The sequence below is a fragment of the Alligator mississippiensis genome, chromosome 9 (genome assembly GCF_030867095.1).
Source record: "Alligator mississippiensis isolate rAllMis1 chromosome 9, rAllMis1, whole genome shotgun sequence".
NCBI classification, from domain to species: domain Eukaryota; kingdom Metazoa; phylum Chordata; order Crocodylia; family Alligatoridae; genus Alligator; species Alligator mississippiensis.
The window spans coordinates 66778227-66796127 of record NC_081832.1 but is presented as its reverse complement, the minus strand read 5'-3'; the positions used below and the strand labels follow the sequence as shown (position 1 = coordinate 66796127).

Below are 17901 nucleotides of genomic sequence, written 5' to 3'. Positions count from 1 at the left end.
CGCTTGGGACTAGAGTTCAATGTTAGCAGCTTTTTAAAGGAATAAAACTTTATTTTAAGGGTATTAACCTAAAATATAAGAGACTTTGACCATGGCTTTACCTTTTGCTTTTTCAGTGGCATTCCTCTTCAACTGGATTGGCTTTTTCCTGTCTTTCTGTTTGACCACTTCAGCTGCAGGACGATATGGGGCCATTTCAGGGTTTGGGCTCTCTCTCATTAAGTGGATCCTTATTGTCAGGGTAAGTTAGACAGTGGAAAAAAATGTTCAGGCATGTACCTAAGTACTTAGTGTATTGGTACATTACTTAATAATGGCTCATCTCCATTCACAGTGAGGTAGCTTATTCATTAAGGGCAAAATTTTTCCATCCTTTGTAAAGCTGGAGTGATTGGGTTTTGTTCTAGGTATGAAGCAGGGGTTGAGGAATGATTGCATCATATCCTAGCCCAACCCTTGGGGTGGGGGGAGGGCATGTATCTGTGACCACCTCTCCTCTCCTCCAGCAGCCAGTAGGTTGTGTGAGCAGCAGCAGCCTCTTGCTTCCTACCTAAGGTTCTGGGGCTACTGCATGCATGATGTATCAGCTTCCTCAGGGCCTCCTTCTCCCTTTTTACTTACTTTGTTGGCCTTATCTCAAACCATAAACATCCTGCTGTAGAACAAATAGGAGTCTGCCATGAGAAGGGGAGGTAGAGCTTCCCAATGTGGCAGTTGTTACAGTTCATGCTTGTGTTGTGGCACTGTCCTGTTATGCAGTCAGATACTGGGATTAACCTTGTTGGTAGATTAGTCTCATTTATCACAGATATGTTACTGACAATTCCCAACCTTGTAGACACATCCTTCTCCTATTAGAAAAAAGTAGCTTGTGCAAAATATGACTATACAGCAAGCCGTGTTTATTCAGAAAGACCCCACCTACACACAGTGTTTCTGACAAACATAACATAGGCCTTAGTGTCAGTTTAGCGGCAGTTCTCTGTGTATGTGGCACCGTAACTTTTCAGAACAGTCTTTGAGGATTTCCTAAACGTACAGAAGTGTTCTAGGCATCAGTGGATAGAGCCCTATTCATTTTAGGAAAATTGAAAAATCCAGAAGGCCTGACTTTCACTTAGTCAGGCCCACTGAACAACCATTTCTTGCTGCAGACAGAATGAGCTCTCTGATGCCCTCTGCTGCTCCTTCCATGTTTTGTACACAGCAGTTTACTAGAGGAATGCAAGTTTCTTTGCTCATGTAAACTAAGTTGTGAGGTGCAGTTGAAAAAAGAGACCTGGTTGTGCAGGCTGGTTGGTACTGAGGACTCAGCTGGTCCTGTAACTCAACCTGCTGTGACCAGTGGGGTCCCCCAGGGCTCTGTCCTTGGACCCATACTGTTCAACATCTTCATTAACGATGTGGACACTGGAGTCAGAAGCGGACTGGCCAAGTTCGCCGATGACACCAAACTTTGGGGCAAAGCATCCACGCCAGAAGACAGGCGGGTGATCCAGGCTGACCTGGACAGGCTCAGCAAGTGGGCGGATGAGAATCTGATGGTGTTCAACGCCGATAAATGCAAGGTTCTCCACCTTGGGAAGAAAAACCCACAGCATCCTTATAGGCTCGGCAGTGCTATGTTGGTTAGCACTATGGAAGAAAGAGACTTGGGGGTCATCATTGACCACAAGATGAACATGAGCCTGCAATGCGATGCTGCGGCTAGTAAAGCGACCAAAACGCTGGCTTGCATCCATAGATGCTTCTCAAGCAAATCCCGGGACGTCATTCTCCCCCTGTACTCGGCCTTAGTGAGGCCGCAGCTGGAGTACTGCGTCCAGTTTTGGGCTCCACAATTCAAAAAGGATGTGGAGAAGCTTGAGAGAGTCCAGAGAAGAGCCACGCGCATGATCAGGGGTCAGGGAAGCAGACCCTACGATGACAGGCTGAGAGCCCTGGGGCTCTTTAGCCTGGAAAAGCGCAGGCTCAGGGGTGATCTGATGGCCACCTACAAGTTTATCAGGGGTGATCACCAGTATCTAGGGGAACGTTCGTTCACCAGAGCGCCCCAAGGGATGACAAGGACGAATGGTCACAAACTACTACAAGATCGTTTCAGGCTGGACATAAGGAAGAATTTCTTTACTGTCCGAGCCCCCAAGGTCTGGAACAGCCTGCCGCCGGAGGTTGTTCAAGCGCCTTCATTGAACACCTTCAAGATGAAACTGGATGCTTATCTTGCTGGGATCCTATGACCCCAGCTGACGTCCTGCCCTTTGGGCGGGGGGCTGGACTCGATGATCTTCCGAGGTCCCTTCCAGCCCTAATGTCTATGAAATCTATGAATACATAAGTAATAAAGTGTGTGACCCTCTACTTCTTTGTAGCGAGAAAATAATCTTGAAAATAACATAGCCAAGAAAGTTTCATACAGTGTTGGAATGATGTTTATGTAATGGTCCAGGAAATGTGAGAGGCAAGGATTTTGGTGTGTGATATCTTTTATTGGACCAACTGCGTGGTTGGGATAGACTTAGATAAGCTTCAGGTTCCTGATGAAGAAGAATTAATTGCATTCGAAAGCTTATATAGTAGTATCCCAACCAGGCATCTGGTCCAGTTAAAGCTTTCACACGCACAAATCATTGCTTCTCACATAAGAGAATTATAGGCCAAAAGAAATAGGTAATGGTAATCCTGTATTTTTTCTGAACATGTAAAACCCATTTTTGCCTTAGCAAATACGTCTTGTGTGGAGCCTGTGAGATGCTGATGTGTTGAGAAAAATGGCACATAGACATGCAAAAGGAGCCTATTTTATAAAACCCAAATAAATTAAAGACTTACCAGTACATCAGTAGAAGCAAAGGGATTCAGTGTAAGGCTGTCACTTCATCCTTAATCTGCTTGTGCTAGGAGTGAGGTATTGCCAATAGGGTATTTAATTAATTTGCTCCATTGTACAACACTTAGATTTTTCAGGCATCTTTGTAACAGTGGTCCTAAATGCTGCTTACTGGAATATGAAAAGGAAGTGATAAGGACAGTCAGCCTTAACTGGGAATTTGATTAATATTGAGTTTATCATTTGCATGATACAAACTTTAAAAAAAATGGAAAAAGATCAAATTAAATTTACTACTGACACAATAATGAAATTTGATGCTATAATAAAGTCAGTGCCAAGGACATGTCTTATTTAATAGGAAGCAATTTTCCCAGTTGAAGATCTTCCTGTCTGAGTATTCTTTTTACTTTACTTCATGGCCTTACTTCAACCTCATTGGTTTTGTTTATTGTTTGCAAAATTTGCAGAGGCTGATAATCAGCAAAAGAGTGGAAAGGTCTGTTGTTCAGTAGTGTCATCCCTTACAAGATTGTTTTAGGATTGGTGGAGATGGGTGCCAGACAGAGATCTGCTTGCTTCTCCACTGTCAGAGCTGTTGGTTTGGCCATGAGCATAATAAAGGGGAGGGGTGATTGGGGCACCAGGCCCAGATGTTGACCCTGTGGGGGGCACAGGAGGTGCAAAAATAGAAGCAGCTACACTGCTGCCACCCAGGACATTCAAGCATCCAGTTGTGCCTTTGGATTTGGCATTTGTGAGGAAGGGCTGTAAAATGAAAACATTTCACTTCAGCTCATTCCTGGAACAGTGTTTACATCCCATTTCTTAGGCAGATCTTACAAATCCCACTTATTCTTCTCCATAAAGGCCATAATCTAGGTACCCACCGATATCAGTAGAACTAGGATTGACCCAGAAAGCATCAAGTACTTTTAATTTCTTTTTCCTTTTGTAGTTCTCCACCTATTTCCCTGGTTACTTTGATGGTCAGTACTGGCTTTGGTGGGTTTTCCTTGTGCTAGGTAAGTTCTTATAATGTTCTACATTTAAGCAAAATGTGATTCCCCCCAAGCTGGATATTACTTTACTGGTTGTTAAAAAATGCCTAGCAGAATGTTACCTTTTATAACTAATTTCATTCTGGTAGTGAAAATTTTCTAGGTTGGTGCATGTGAGCATCTACATTCTTCTGTTGCCTTCAAGAAGGTAAGTGTGGGGAAGAATACCTCTACAAAGTAAAAAAAAAAAGTATTAAAGATCAGCAGAGCTGCCTGAAATTGATCTAACAGCTGCCAGATGTCAGTCTGTACTACAGCTTACAGGAGAAACTCTTCAAGTGACTTAAAAGCAAGAAATATAGGTTATTGAACCAATCACATTTGGAGTCATAGTCTTGGGACCATCATAAGGACCTGTGGGGGAGGACCTTTTAGATGTGTTAACCCTCTAAAGATGACTAACTCTGCAGCACTGAAATATCTGTCAGCTGAGTATCAATCAGAAATCCATTTCAAAGTGTCCATCTGTTAACACTTTTTTTAAACAAGCCTCTAGAGGTGTAACAAACTGAGCAGTTTTGTTCTTTAACTCTGTGGCTACTCTTTCTCTATACTTACATGATGGGATAAAATGATAGTACAGGCAGTTCTCAGACTTAGGACAAAATTGGTTCCTGAAAACAGGGTCTTAAGTCAAAACATTGTAACTCAGAACCAATTTTCTCATAAGAAACAATGTTATAAATGGGGGATTGGTTCCTGAACCAAGGCCCGATACCCTATTTTCGCTAAAAATAACCCAGAATCTTGTACTCGATCAATTATAGATGAGTAATATAGCTACATTAATGTATTGTATTAATTGTATTGTAAATAGCAATTGTATTGATTTGGAAGGACTTCTTTGAGGTGACTTTGCCTGACTTTTTGAAAGGCTTTTGGTTGGACTATTTGAAGGGTTCTTGGCTGGAGTCTTCTCAGGAGTCTTGGCTGCAGGTTTTTCTGGAGTTGTCTGCTTTCTTAAAGAAAGTGTCCAAGGAAGTTTGGACAGATGTTCTCCAGGGAGATGAGTGACGCAGCGAACTTGTTCCCTGGTGTGGCATCTAATTGGATCAAGCGTTGTAAAGTCGAAACAGATGTCATAAAATTGAAACAGGGTGTCAATTTATAAACTGTGCGAAATGTTGTAAGTCAGGGACTGCCTGTACAGTTAAACTTCTACAAGTGACTATCTTAGCCTCCCAGTGTCTCAAGAGACCACCCAAAAGAACCCCCATATGTATGCAGCACAATTCTGCCACACCTTTTTGCACAGCTATTTAGCAGCTGATTTTCCTTGGCCTTTAAAGTGTTTACCCAAGACAAATTTTCCTGAATTCTTGGGGTGTATGTGCTGCCATCTAGTGAAAATGTCATTTGTTGCATGCAAAGGAGGTAAAGCAATATTACTTAGAACCACATGTGTTTTCATGAGATGATCTCAAGAACTTTAGAAATATCACTAGACTAACTCCTCCTGAACAGAAGCAGAAAAAAAATCTAATTCTAATGACATGGGAAGTCATTAAATCATATAAAAAAAATGTAGTGGCATTTCCTGTTGAACAAATAAGTAATATTGTGGGTTTTTCTTTCTTTCACATACCAGAAATCTGACTTCAAAGTAATTTGGGTACAAACCTTTGTGTTTCTTTTCTGAAAGATGCATACGGTTGAAAATCCTATGTCACTGTTTTTAGCAAAGACACATAATGCCTCTTTATTAGGAACCTAGGGGCTGGTATGGGTTTCTCAGGCCATTGAGCTGAGTCCTTAATAAACATTTATTGAATGATGATTGTCTTTGTTTGCCAGGAGGCTGGCAGAATGTCCACTTAGCCCCTCTCACATACCACAACCTCAAACCACTTGATTTTAAAACTTCAAAATACTGCATTGCCATAGGAAGAAAGTAGGAAAAAAACAGTGCCTTGTACAGAAATCACTGTACAGTGATACTAGTACTTCTCTGTCTGTACTGAAAGTATACCGTAGAATTGCCTTGGCCTTTTTCAGGGCTGTATTATGCTGGCATCTTGTGATAATTCTTTAATTGGCCGGTATACCTGGGTCCTTCTCTTCCTCAATCCCCTACAATCTATGAGGCTCTGGGATCTCTGGCCCTGGATCCTCCTGGACATTTCTACTCAGCAAATGCTCAATAGCAGGGTTCCTGATTATAACATTTTAATCTAACACCCATATTTTTAAGGTAATCCATACAGCATAATTCCAAAACCAGAACATAGTACATATTTCTTATATAGCATTTTTCATTTGTAGAACTTACTTCATATTTTTATGTATGTTTAATGTTCCTGCTTGTTTTGTACATTTTTCAGCTGGTACCAAATATTTAGTGGCATAATTAAAAATTTTCAAAATACATAACTCAGTTTCATAAAAAATATTATGGAATTATCTTTTCTAGATTGACTTGATTATAAAAAATATGTCCTCATCAAGAGTTAAAATTTCTTTAGCTGACTTCTGGATGTTTCGAAGTTTTTAAAATTACATTTTTCTAGCAGTATTAGTAATAACAGTAGCAGTAATTTTGGAAATTACATAGATTTAGTTTAATTGAACAAAAACGTTTTTTCCTTTTAGGCTTTCTGCTGTTTCTCAGAGGATTTATTAATTATGCAAAGGTTCGGAAGATGCCAGATACATTTTCTACTCTTCCAAGGACCAGAGTTCTCTTTATTTACTAAAGGTAAATCTTTCCCCCCCTCTTTATCAGGCAGCTTCTTCAGGGGAGGTATTTTCTGCTGCAATTTCATAGAATAAGGAAGTGGGGGATAGTTTACTATTTGTGTTTTGCATACAGTACATGCTTCTAGGTCTAGCTTCCTTGTAGCAGCAGAGCAAGTATCCTATTTGACATACCATGAAAAATCAAATATCTGTTTCAGGGTTTAATATAGAGAATTTTAGAGTCTTGTAAATCCAGGATTTGGAATGCTTGAGCAGATCCCATTGCTTGGTTTCCTTGTGTACCCTGAAGATTATCATTTAACTAGTACTTGTGTGAAACATGTGGCATATCCTCAACATCAGTTAAGGTCACAGACGTAGCCAAAGCAAAGGTATGTACCAGTGTCTTTGGCTTATGTCCCAGAAACAGTAATTTGTCTGGATTTTCTATATTGCTCAAATTTTCTGCCAAGTTTTGGGAGAAACTTGACCCACACATATTCCCTTTTCTTGGAAATCGCTCTTGCATGCCTGTAACATATTGTAATACCCTGAGTACTTAAGGTCTTTCTTTAAGGTGCAAAATTCCCCTGCTTCTGGGCTGCACTTGAACAAGCTGCCTTTTTCTTGCCTTTTTTTAAAAATTTTTGTGGGACTTTAACGAAGGAAACTTAAGTGGCTGCCTCTTTCTAGTACATTTCCTCTTCCTAATAGATAATGGTTTGAATTAACTTTTCCTCTATTAGGGGAAGGACATATCTGTAAGCATGAGGTTTCTTTGCAGCTTGAGTGGTATGTGATAAGAGATCCTGGCTTTCTCTGATAAAAATCTAGAATTCTCTGATTAAGAACCCCAAAATCTCTCACTCCTCACCTATAGTCCCCTGCCTCTCCCAGCCCTGCCAGAGGGGTTCCCCAGCTTCCAGGGCTATGGGACAAGGCAGCAGCATCCTGCCCGCTCCTTGCTTCCTGCTCTGCAGGCGCCAGCTGCAGCCGGCTAGCAGTGCCTGAGCCTGGGCTGCCGGACATGGGAGGTGGTAGATGCTGCAGCCAGAGCAGAGGTAAGAGTGCAAACACCCAGCCTACCCCCAAACCTGGCTGGAGGGAGGAGGTGGCCTCCCCACCCTGCTGCCTTCCTCCTGGGAGCCTCCACAGCTCATCAGGTAAGACCTGGTGCACAATGGCAGAGTGGAGTGGAGAGGCTCAGTGCTGCTGCTGCCAGGACCCCCATGCCAGCTAAGCTGCCATGGCGAGACCCCCCCTGCCCACCTGGCAGCAGCAGGGGTGGTGGCAGCAGCACAGAGTTGGTGGCCGGGCAGGGGGCATCTCAGTTCGGCAGTGTGGCTGGTGTATAGCTTGTGGTGGTAGTGGTGACAGCACTGAACCTTCTTGCTCTGCTCTGCCCTTCCATGCAAGGTCCTGCCCACTGGACTGCGGAGGCGCCCCATGCTCCACTGTCTGTGCAGGTTCTCCCACTCCATGCCCATCCTACACATCACCAATAGGTATGCCCGGACAGTTTGCAAGTCCTGGCCCTCCAACCCCCACCCTGTCCCATAGACTTATCTTTATCCAGCTATGGGGGCTGCTCCCACCATGCAGCCTGGCTGTATTTCCAGGCATATGTGTGTGCATGCGCACACACACGCAGCACCTCCTACCTCCAGTTGCCCTCCCCTGCTCCCTCAGCCCTGAGCAGCCCCTTAGAGGCTGGAACTATGCCAGCCTGCAAGGGGAAACCCATGGGGGGAAAATCCAGATTTTCCATGTTTTTACATGGGAAACAGAATATCTGGATCCCCTGGTGATGATCCCTTTAAAGTATTAGCACAAAGCTAGATTTCCTTAGGACAGGCCTGGAGCAGTCATAGTTGGGACAGGAGCAAAACAAAATTTGCAGTCAGTTGTTAGATTTAGCCCGCTAAACCAAGACTTGCTTTCCTGTCCCATTTTCCTTTTGCTAGGAATGGCAAAGTAGTTCTACTTTGTTTTCAGTAGCTAATGAGATACCTAGTTAAAAGAGAGATGCAAAGAGTGAAGGCTGTACTTTTAATTAAGAACATTCAAAATTTAATAAAGAACTTTAACTTGAAAGCTGTCATGGCTTTAGGGTTGTATTCAAGGGGAATTTACATGACCATGGTAGAAAAGTCAATCTGCAAAAAGCAAAAAAAAAAAAAGAATTTCTATACTGTAATTTTTCATTTGTCCTCTTCCCAGTGTAGCGTTTGAAATTCACAGAGAGTTACAGAAGGGCTTGCTGCTATCAGCTGAAGAGCTACATAGATGAAATGTGACCAGTAAAGACTTCTATACATACCGTAACTTGTGTTCTGTTCTTCTTCCTGAACAAATTAGTTGTTTCTTTCCTAAAAGTAACTCCTCATTTCTTATGGGAACTACTTGATTCCTTGGTTGTACAAGATTTAAGACCCGAATACTGAAATGAGAGTTTTGATTACATAGGGTTTTTTTTGGCTGCATTGATTTTTTTGGGTGCCCCACTAGAGACTTTTTAGAGGGCCTTGCTTTTTCAAAATGTGACTATTTAGCACTTTCAGAAAAGTCAAGTCTTTCAAAAATGTCTCAATTTGGACAGCTAAAACCACTAGTCATTTACTACAACTAAGGCTTTGACACTTCCTTGTGCCCTAAAGCATTCTTTCATCAAATAAACTCATGATACTGGGTTGCGAGGCTTGTGTTAAACTTTTGTCTTTTTGGCTTACTTGTCTTGATTTTTTTTTTTTTTTTAATTTAAAAAGCACCTATGCAAAAACTCTAGGATTCATGATGTTACTTGTAGAACAGTGTAATTAACAGTAATAGTTAATTGCTCTTCACCCAGTAAAAATAGCAGGAAATAATACACAGGTTACACACACATTCATCTGATAATTTTAGCAATAGAGAAACTATTTCCATGCTTTTTCCTCTCCCCAGACCTCCTTCATTGTTCTCCAAAATGTTCTCTTAAGGATGTGCTAGAGCTGGCTTGCCCTCAATGGTAGTATTCAGTCTGGGAGGCAGCTCTGCTGACTGCATTGTATACTTCTATGAATTATTATAGCATACATGTAATCAGTTCCAGGTAGAAATGGAAACCGACTCTTTCTGCTGTGTTGGAAAAAGCAAGGAATTCTTTGGCCTTCCCTGAAATACCTACCTTGGGATTGAGCCTCATTCCATTCCTTCTTTTTTTTTTCCCATGCTCTGCAATGAATACCTATATGGCACTGAGCTCTCTGCGTGTCCGTGCATGTCTGATTGGAAAAAGGTGGCTTTTTGAAACAAATGTCAGATCTGCAGTTGTCTGTGTCACTTTCTTCACTTTCTGAAATTGCTCATGTTAATTATATACAATCTACTTTCATTTGAGTCGGTTGCTGTGAGAAATACTGACCATTGACTAAAAGAAAATGTTACTTATTAGACTTCTCTTGAAAGTCCACTTCCCCCACATTATGGGAACCAGACATCATCCTCTGTGTTTCTTTTCTTAATTAGCAGTTCCTTTTAGAATTACATTACTTAAACTTGATGTTGGGATCTTCTGCAAACATGCGTGTACTAATTGATATTACAAAAAGAGGGAATGAGGAGAAACTAAAAGAAAAAATGAATTGAAAAGCTTGGCTCAAACTTCCAGAACAGATGCATCAACAAATATCATCATACAGAAGTTCAGGTGTACAAGTATGTGGACTTTAAAAGCTGACATGTTCTGAGGGGTGCCTTGAGTCTAAAACAGTTTAGAACCACTGCTTAAAAAGAATAAATGAGTAGACTTATTTTTGCAGAAAATCCTCTTCATTTTAGGGGGGCACTGGAAGTGTACAGCACACTTGGAAACTTGTCACTATTATGCTGGTGTTTTGGGTTTTTTTGGTTTAAAAGGAGGTGTGGAATAGGGGAATGCTTTATAAAAAGCCAAAAGTAGTTCGTGATTAAATTAACCTAGCTCAAAGCTTGGGCATTTGCTACTTAAATGGTTGACATTATCACTGCTGGAAATCATCCTTGTATTCAATGGCATGAAATTGGCTGAGTAAAGCAGTGTCTAAGCAGAAATCATTAGCCATGTGGTAAGTGCACTAGTTTTATACTGTCACGGATGTAAAACTTTCCAGCCAGTGTTAGCAAGATGAAGAGTTTCAGAAGGTTGACTTTTCCATGTTCTCTACATTTGAGCTTGGAAGAGCTTTCTGTTCTGTGTTTGCGCAGTGGTATCCTGTTTTCTGACTAGGGCTTCTGGGAGCTAAGATGATAAAAGTGAGGATAGGGATGAGTACAGGGCACACCAAGCATTGTATTCAAATTCTGCTCCATTTTTCAAGTGCAAATAGTTTAACTCCAGTTACTTGACTGCCATTATTGTGGATTTATGCCAGCATAAGTGAGAACAGACTCTGGCCCATTGTTCTATATTTTTCTGTTGCTTAATGTTCCAAAGGGGTATGAACTCTTTAAATTTATAAATGTGCATAAAAATACTGTGTAATTGTGCCATTGCTGTAATTGCATAACTAATGCTGAAATGCATTTCGTATGTCTTCAGACATCCTGCACTTTTTTGTGAGTTACATCCTTCTCTAATCTAAAATAGCAGTCTAACTATAGTTTCAATATTCAATATCCTTCTCTGACAGATGTTTTCTGGCAAATATCTTCCTGCATTAAGATGAGTTCTCCCGCAAGAATAACAGAACACCTGCAGGAAGTGAATCAAGACTCCGAACACAGAAGAAAAAATAATCATCTGCTTTAAAATAAATAAATAAAAGTACTGTTGAAAAAGAAAAGCATTTCTTTCTATTTGTTTCTAGGTGTAAAATTTTAATAATTAATGCAGAATTCTGTAATCATTGAATCATTAGTGGCTAATGTTTGAAAAAGCTATTGCTATGAAGTCTGTGATGTGCTAATAAAGCCTTATAGTATTTGTAGTCATTTGAATAGCATGAACCATACCCTTGTAGTCAGTAGGGGGCAGTCTTGGTTTATTTCATTCTCCATCTTAAAAAATGAATTCAGAATCAGATATTTTAGTGTATAATATGTATAATGCAGACTGTTTTGAAGGGGTGTTCTCAAAAGTTTGGAAGATGGTTTTATTATGACTGCATTTCTGCACATAATGCCTATCTGCTGTTTAAATTGAAAGTAACCTGTTCTGTCTATGCCTGAAAGTAAAGGCAGCATATACAATACAGATTCTTAAGGCATGATTAATATGAAAGAATATTATTTTGAAGGTGGCACAAGTATTAATTGGGGGGGGGGCGTAATACTCTTTATTTGATCCCTTGGGGTATATATTACTTTCATACTGCATACACTTGGGACTATATCAGGATTTTCACAGTGCACATTGGTAATGTAAAGCTCAAAGATAACAATGCAACTTTGTATAAAAAAATAAAAGACATCTGACCTTGCAAAACAAAGGTTCTCTTCTCTCTCTCCTCTCTCCTCTCTTCTTCTCTCTTCTCTCTCAGTTGGCTTGGGACTTTTGAGATGATCCCTAACATACCTGTAATTTTTGCTTTTATAATTTGTGTTAGCAGAAACTATGATGCATTATAAGTGTAGATTTAATGTGCACTTTTGTGCTTTCAGCCAAGTGGTAATTCACCTTGGAGTTTTACTATGTTAAAACTGTAAATACAGCAGAACATTAATAAATGTCACTTACGTAGCAAATGTTGTAGATCAGTGTTTAATTTAGAATGTAAACTTAATTAGCATAGGGATATTGATTATACAGGCAGCCTGTTTAATGTCTTGCAGACTGATTTGTTACAAGTGGATATTTGAAATTTTCTGTAAAAGAAAGTTTTATGCAAATCTCATCTGTTCTTCAGTTCAAGGTGTTTTTCTCTTATTATATAACCCATTATCAAGTCCTTCAGGCAGTGACCAGTTTAACCAATATTTCTGGCAGTTTAGAAATAAGTGATTATGTGAACAATCTTAAATTGTTTGGTTAGTTTTGAATGTATAACCTCTTTATCTGTTTGCAAAATGATTTATTCATAATCTTGGTGCACAGCCGAACTTCAAAACTGTACAGGCTTGACAAATAAGCAGTTGGACTGACAAATATCTATGGAGGTTACATACAGACTTCTTTTTTAAATAGGAATAGGAGTACACGGGGAGAATTATTAGGTTTATCCTGTAAAGCAAAATCTGTAACATTGGAGAACTCTAAATCACATTTGCCCAAACTTGGTAGATTAGCCTTATGTTTATTCTCTTGGCATTTGGACCTTATTTGGTCTTGTGCAGTCAGACTACTGGAATATTTGGCATTCCTATTTCTGTTTGGTGTCTTAAAGACTTATCAGATACCCACAGTCCAATTATTCTTCTCAAATAGCAATTCTGACTACTTTTTTCAAGGAATTTCATTATGTGGTAGGCAGAAGGATGTTCTGTAAAAATGGGTGAATTGTTTGGACTTTTTTTAAAACTAGGCAAGCCAACTTCTCCAAATTTCAAGCTCCAATGAGAAACAGTTTAGCTTTCATGACAGTTAAACCATTTCATACCACATAGAATCAGGTGATAATTTTCATTCACCAAATGCCTTTTGTTTTCCTAACCTACAGTTTGCCTACCGGGACTCTTCCTAATACTCTAAAGACCTGGACAGGTTCAAACAGCAGGCAGATTTTGTGGGAACCGGCATAAGCTTTACCAGTACAAGAAATCTATGCCAGTGTAATTGCCTGTACTAAAGGCTATATAAGGAATGGTATTTCTTTAAAAATTTGCACCCCTCTTTGAAATAATTATACTAGAACAAAAATTGTAGTTTTGATCAGAAATATGAAGCATCTTTCTCTCTCTTACAAAGATGCATTGAAAAAGAGGATGTTGTAGGAAGCCGTGTTTACAGTTGTCACCTGGCATAGAGTTGCAGTTTTTTCCAGAAAGGTGTCACATCCCCTCTTCCTGTGGTCATTTCCTGAGCTGTTTGAAAGAATCATATCAGTGAGGTTCTGACAATGGTATTTGATCCGCCTGTTGAAGCTGAGTTACTTTAATTTGCAGAGAGCTGCTACCATTCTTAAAATGTCAGTTTGAAGTCACAGTACAATTTAAATGACTCTGTAATCATTGTAAAAGTGGTGCATTTAATATCTCAGACTCTCTATGAAGACATCAATTTTGCTGTTTCCAGGAGAGGGATTAATATACATAAAGTTTTAGTATATTTTTCCCAAATACAACTACTTTAGTATTATTTTACCAATTTCGGAAGAGACTTTAAAATACCTTAGACATGACTTTTTTCCCCCAAGTCTTGGTGATGCTGGTAGGGATGCTCCTGTAATTGAGACTGTGAACTTCAGTGATTGTAGGAATTAGGTCTTATTTTGTAAATCTTTTTAATTAGTCCTTCCATTAAAATGGATTCCAATGGCATCCAACTTTTAGAAACCTATTAAAGCATGCAAAGTAAGAGTGTGAGTTTACTTGCACAAATGGTGGATGAAAGTTTATGATTTCCAATAGGAGATTTCTCCTTATATTCAGTTTTTAATGTAATCTCAAAGTGTGAAACTGCAGGCAACCTTTAATTGGAGCTGTTGAAGATTGCTTGAAAAAAATGTACATAATCTCTGTCTCAGTAAGAACTTCAGCTTCGTGTCTGGTGCCTAAAATACTTTTTTTTTTGTCTTCCATGAAATTTTAATTACGAAATTCTTGAAATAAAAACCAGTGTGTGTCGTTTAGTACTGATGGGCCTCAGCCACAAAACGCCGATCCAGACTTCCCAAGTCTGAGGGTGTTGGTGTTTGGGAGTTTGGGCCAATCTCTACTGTTTAGTCTCTCAAGAGGTCTGACTTATTTCCTTGGCCCAGTATTCTGTCTGTTCCATTCAGGAACCAAACTGTTCTGCTTGAAGGTGAAACTGGGATTTTTATTTTGGGGGTTTCCAGGCCTTTCCTTATGGTTGTTGGTACTTTGCATTTATCCTAACACTTCATTCTAGGATTAAAATGACCAAGTGTTGCCCATGCCATGTTGCAGGTTAAGAAACAAAGACTAGCATGTTTAAGGTTGCACAGTGAGTCTTTGGCAGAGATGAGATTAGATTCAGGATTTCCTGGCTCAGTTCTCTGCTCTGACCAAAAGATTATTTCACTGCACATCTTTAATAAAGTAATAGGTTTAATATTTACATCATGAGCCTTTATACAGAAAGACCAGGCAATGCTGAAGAAGAGTAATTCCTGTTTGGTCCAAATATTAGAAATGTTTGTATGATTCACTGTTTCCTTTGCAACCATTTACAAGCTCTGCTTGGAGTTTTCTTTTTCCAGCTATTTTAGAAAATTGTTCCTTGATGTCTTATTTCCGGTTTCCCATGAGGAAAGGAAAAGCAGGAGATGAGGGGTGAGAGAGAGAACACCATGTGTTGGAGGAAATTAAATCTGTCTACAAAGAATGGAGGACTGTCATGGGAGAGACTGTATGAAATCTGTCCCTGTGTCCTTTCATCCTATTCTAATAGGAGTTCAGCTTCACATGAAAAGGTTGGTGCTAATTGTCCATAGCTTTCGCATGAAATAAAGAGGATTAAAGCTGAGAAGTGAAACAAGTTCGTGAGAGACCTCCCAATTGCTTAAAAAGCTTGAAATTTTCTTTCCTCCTTTCGGCCCAGCTGAGTTTGTTTTTTAACAGTTATGTTTCCAGGAAGTGGTTGACAAATACTATTAGTTGTTTAAAAAAAAAGAAAAGAAAAAGAATAACATTTCATAGGTTTCTCTGCTTTCACCCAAAGGCCTCTCTACTTGCAAGATGTCTCAAAGTTGAATTCATTACATTTTGGCCACCATAATGCCAATGACTTTCACCTGTTTTTATTGGCTGCCTTCATGTAAAATATTCACTGCTTGAATTACCTTGGCCTATTTTATATCATGTAGCATGATCATTTAAGACCACCTTGGCACTGATTCTGTGAGGTGCCATGTGCCCTCGAGGTCAGTGGAATCTCAGGGCATGCAGGAGATGTTTAGCACAGATACAGGCCCATAACTTAGTTGGGAAAAGTTAAACAGCAGTTTAGTCTATGGTAGCTTAATGTGTCTAGCTCTTCTGTATTTTAGATCATATCTAGAGAGTATGTGGGCCTTGCTGCCATCTCATTACATCATGAAATAGGCTTTAATAACACCTAGTTGTTTTTTTTATTGCTTCATATTTAGAGCACAGTACAGTTTAATTAGAGGGAAAGATAAACAAATGTGTTGCAGAAAATACATACAATAAGCCAAATCTAGTAGCTGTCAAATTAAAGCGCCTTTTTAAAAACTCCTTGAATACGATGTATTTACAAGGCTGAGTTTTATTGGTGACACTTATTACTCATTATATAAAAACACTTAGCAATGTTGGGAACAGGAAAAGGTCATTAAGTTCATTCAGGGTAGTCTCTTCATAAAATACTGTTTTGAGTATGTTGACTGCTCAAGAAATGAACAGGACTTCTTCCTTTTAGTATTTGCTGCTTAGCAATTTACCAATATACACAAGTTCCCTTTGGCCTACCTCTGTTACAAAAATTGTGATAGAAACAGCTAATATTGCAGGTATTACTGTATCAAAAATTTAAATTATATTTAGTAGTAGCAATGTGAGCACTAACAAACATGCCTGCCTTCTGCAAATACTCTATCACTGGGTTCAGTTTTTGTCATAAACTGCATAACTCATTCCTGGCAATACTGGTTTGTGCATTAATGTTGCATTCTCCATTATCCCCCTAGTAGAAGTCTCTATACTTTTCATCTCCTTTGACTTGTCTGGTTAATAAGATTATCTTAACCATAGCAGCTGTACATAGTAACAAATCAATGGTTTCTTGGTCCTTTTTTCAGAATGAGCAACAAATGTCAACTCTTCTCTTTTACTAAACAGGAAAGTAGGTGCAGGCTATAATTGTTTCTTACAACTTTATTACCTAATCCTCATGTTAAACTAGTTCTGTTGCCTTGAAATGACCAAGTCAAGCATGTTCTCTTTAGCGTAATAGGTTTAAGATGAAATTCTCAGGGTTGCTATTTTTGTTGGACTGTAGGAGGTACCTAAGTTTTTAGTTTGGAGCCAGAACTTGTTGCTTTTGCACAATTTTCTTAAGGTAATTACAATTTATGTCTGTTACTGTGTAGATTTAAAACATTTTTTCCTATTTATGTCAGACATTTCTGTGTGAAAATGCTGATGATATGTGGCTTTTTTAATGACATTCCATATACGATGTAGCAAGTGCAGATTGAAAGCTAGCTGTTTCATTTTCATTTGCATTTGGATATTTTAAAAAACTTTTTTTGAGCATGTATTTTTCATCATTTTGTATATGTGTATGTTAACTGTGGGTGCAAATTCATTATGCAAACAAAGTGTTAATCTCACTGTCTGATTATGTAGATAGAATTACATAGGTGGACAGCTGCATGTGCCTCAACGTCTACTCTGTTTTAAAAACCACATTAGTGTCTTAAAATATTCTCATGATTTAAAAGATATTAAAAATCACTTATAATAAATGTCTCCAAAAAACTTGCATAATAAGGAAGCAGTGGTTTTCCTTCCAATGCATACCCTTTTTTCATGTGGAAAATAACTGTATCCACTTTTACAGAACAAGAAGTACAACTGTATGAATTCTATTTTTGTATATTTCAGGAAAGATTAGTTATTACCAATTTAAGCAGGAATAAAACTTCTTTCAAGTTCTACTTGGAGTAGAGTTGTCCCCTCATCAGTATGTCCTATGATAAAAGAAAGTATACTTAAAAAAATGTACCAGGGCTATTTTACTCTTGTGAGTTTCATAAAAGTAGAAACTGAACAAAATTGGGGTAAGCAGAATTCAGTGTTACGAAACATTTCTTCCTCCTTATTTATTACATCTGCTTCTACTGTAGGCTCTGGTCATATGTGGCTCTCTATGCTTCCTGAGATGCACTGTCTGTGTAGTCCATGAAAGAGAAGGGTCTGCAGCAACTGTAGGATAGGTCACATAATTTGGTAAGCAAATTAAAAAAATGGTAAGATGGTTGAACTTCCATGCTATAGTTGTCTTGCTGGTTCTTTATATATATATATTTCACATCTGCTTCTGTTTTTGCTGCCTGATGTGAAATTACAGCCAGCTGGAAACAAAGAAATGCCTCCAGCCTCAAAATAACGTTTATAGTACTTGGGAAAGGATAATGGAAAAAAGGATACAGGAAATAATTAGGGCTTCTCCAGAGGACAGCAGTCATTTTCATATGTCCACTGGAGGCAAATACACAAAGATAATCCAGGTAA

General features: G+C 39.1%; 1 protein-coding gene across 2 annotated transcripts in view; it reads left to right on the top strand.

Moving 5' to 3' along the window:
- The window catches only part of NDFIP1 (Nedd4 family interacting protein 1), a 32413-nt gene extending 20143 nt beyond the window's left edge, over positions 1–12270 (top strand). For both annotated transcript variants that reach the window (XM_059733532.1, XM_059733531.1), the window contains exons 5-8: positions 117–241; positions 3789–3855; positions 6481–6586; positions 11217–12270. In XM_059733532.1, coding sequence (XP_059589515.1) covers positions 117–241; positions 3789–3855; positions 6481–6584 — 296 coding nt within the window. In that variant the 3' untranslated portion in view covers positions 6585–6586; positions 11217–12270. The remainder of the gene's footprint in view (positions 1–116; positions 242–3788; positions 3856–6480; positions 6587–11216) is intronic.
- The last annotated feature ends 5631 nt before the right edge of the window (positions 12271–17901 follow it).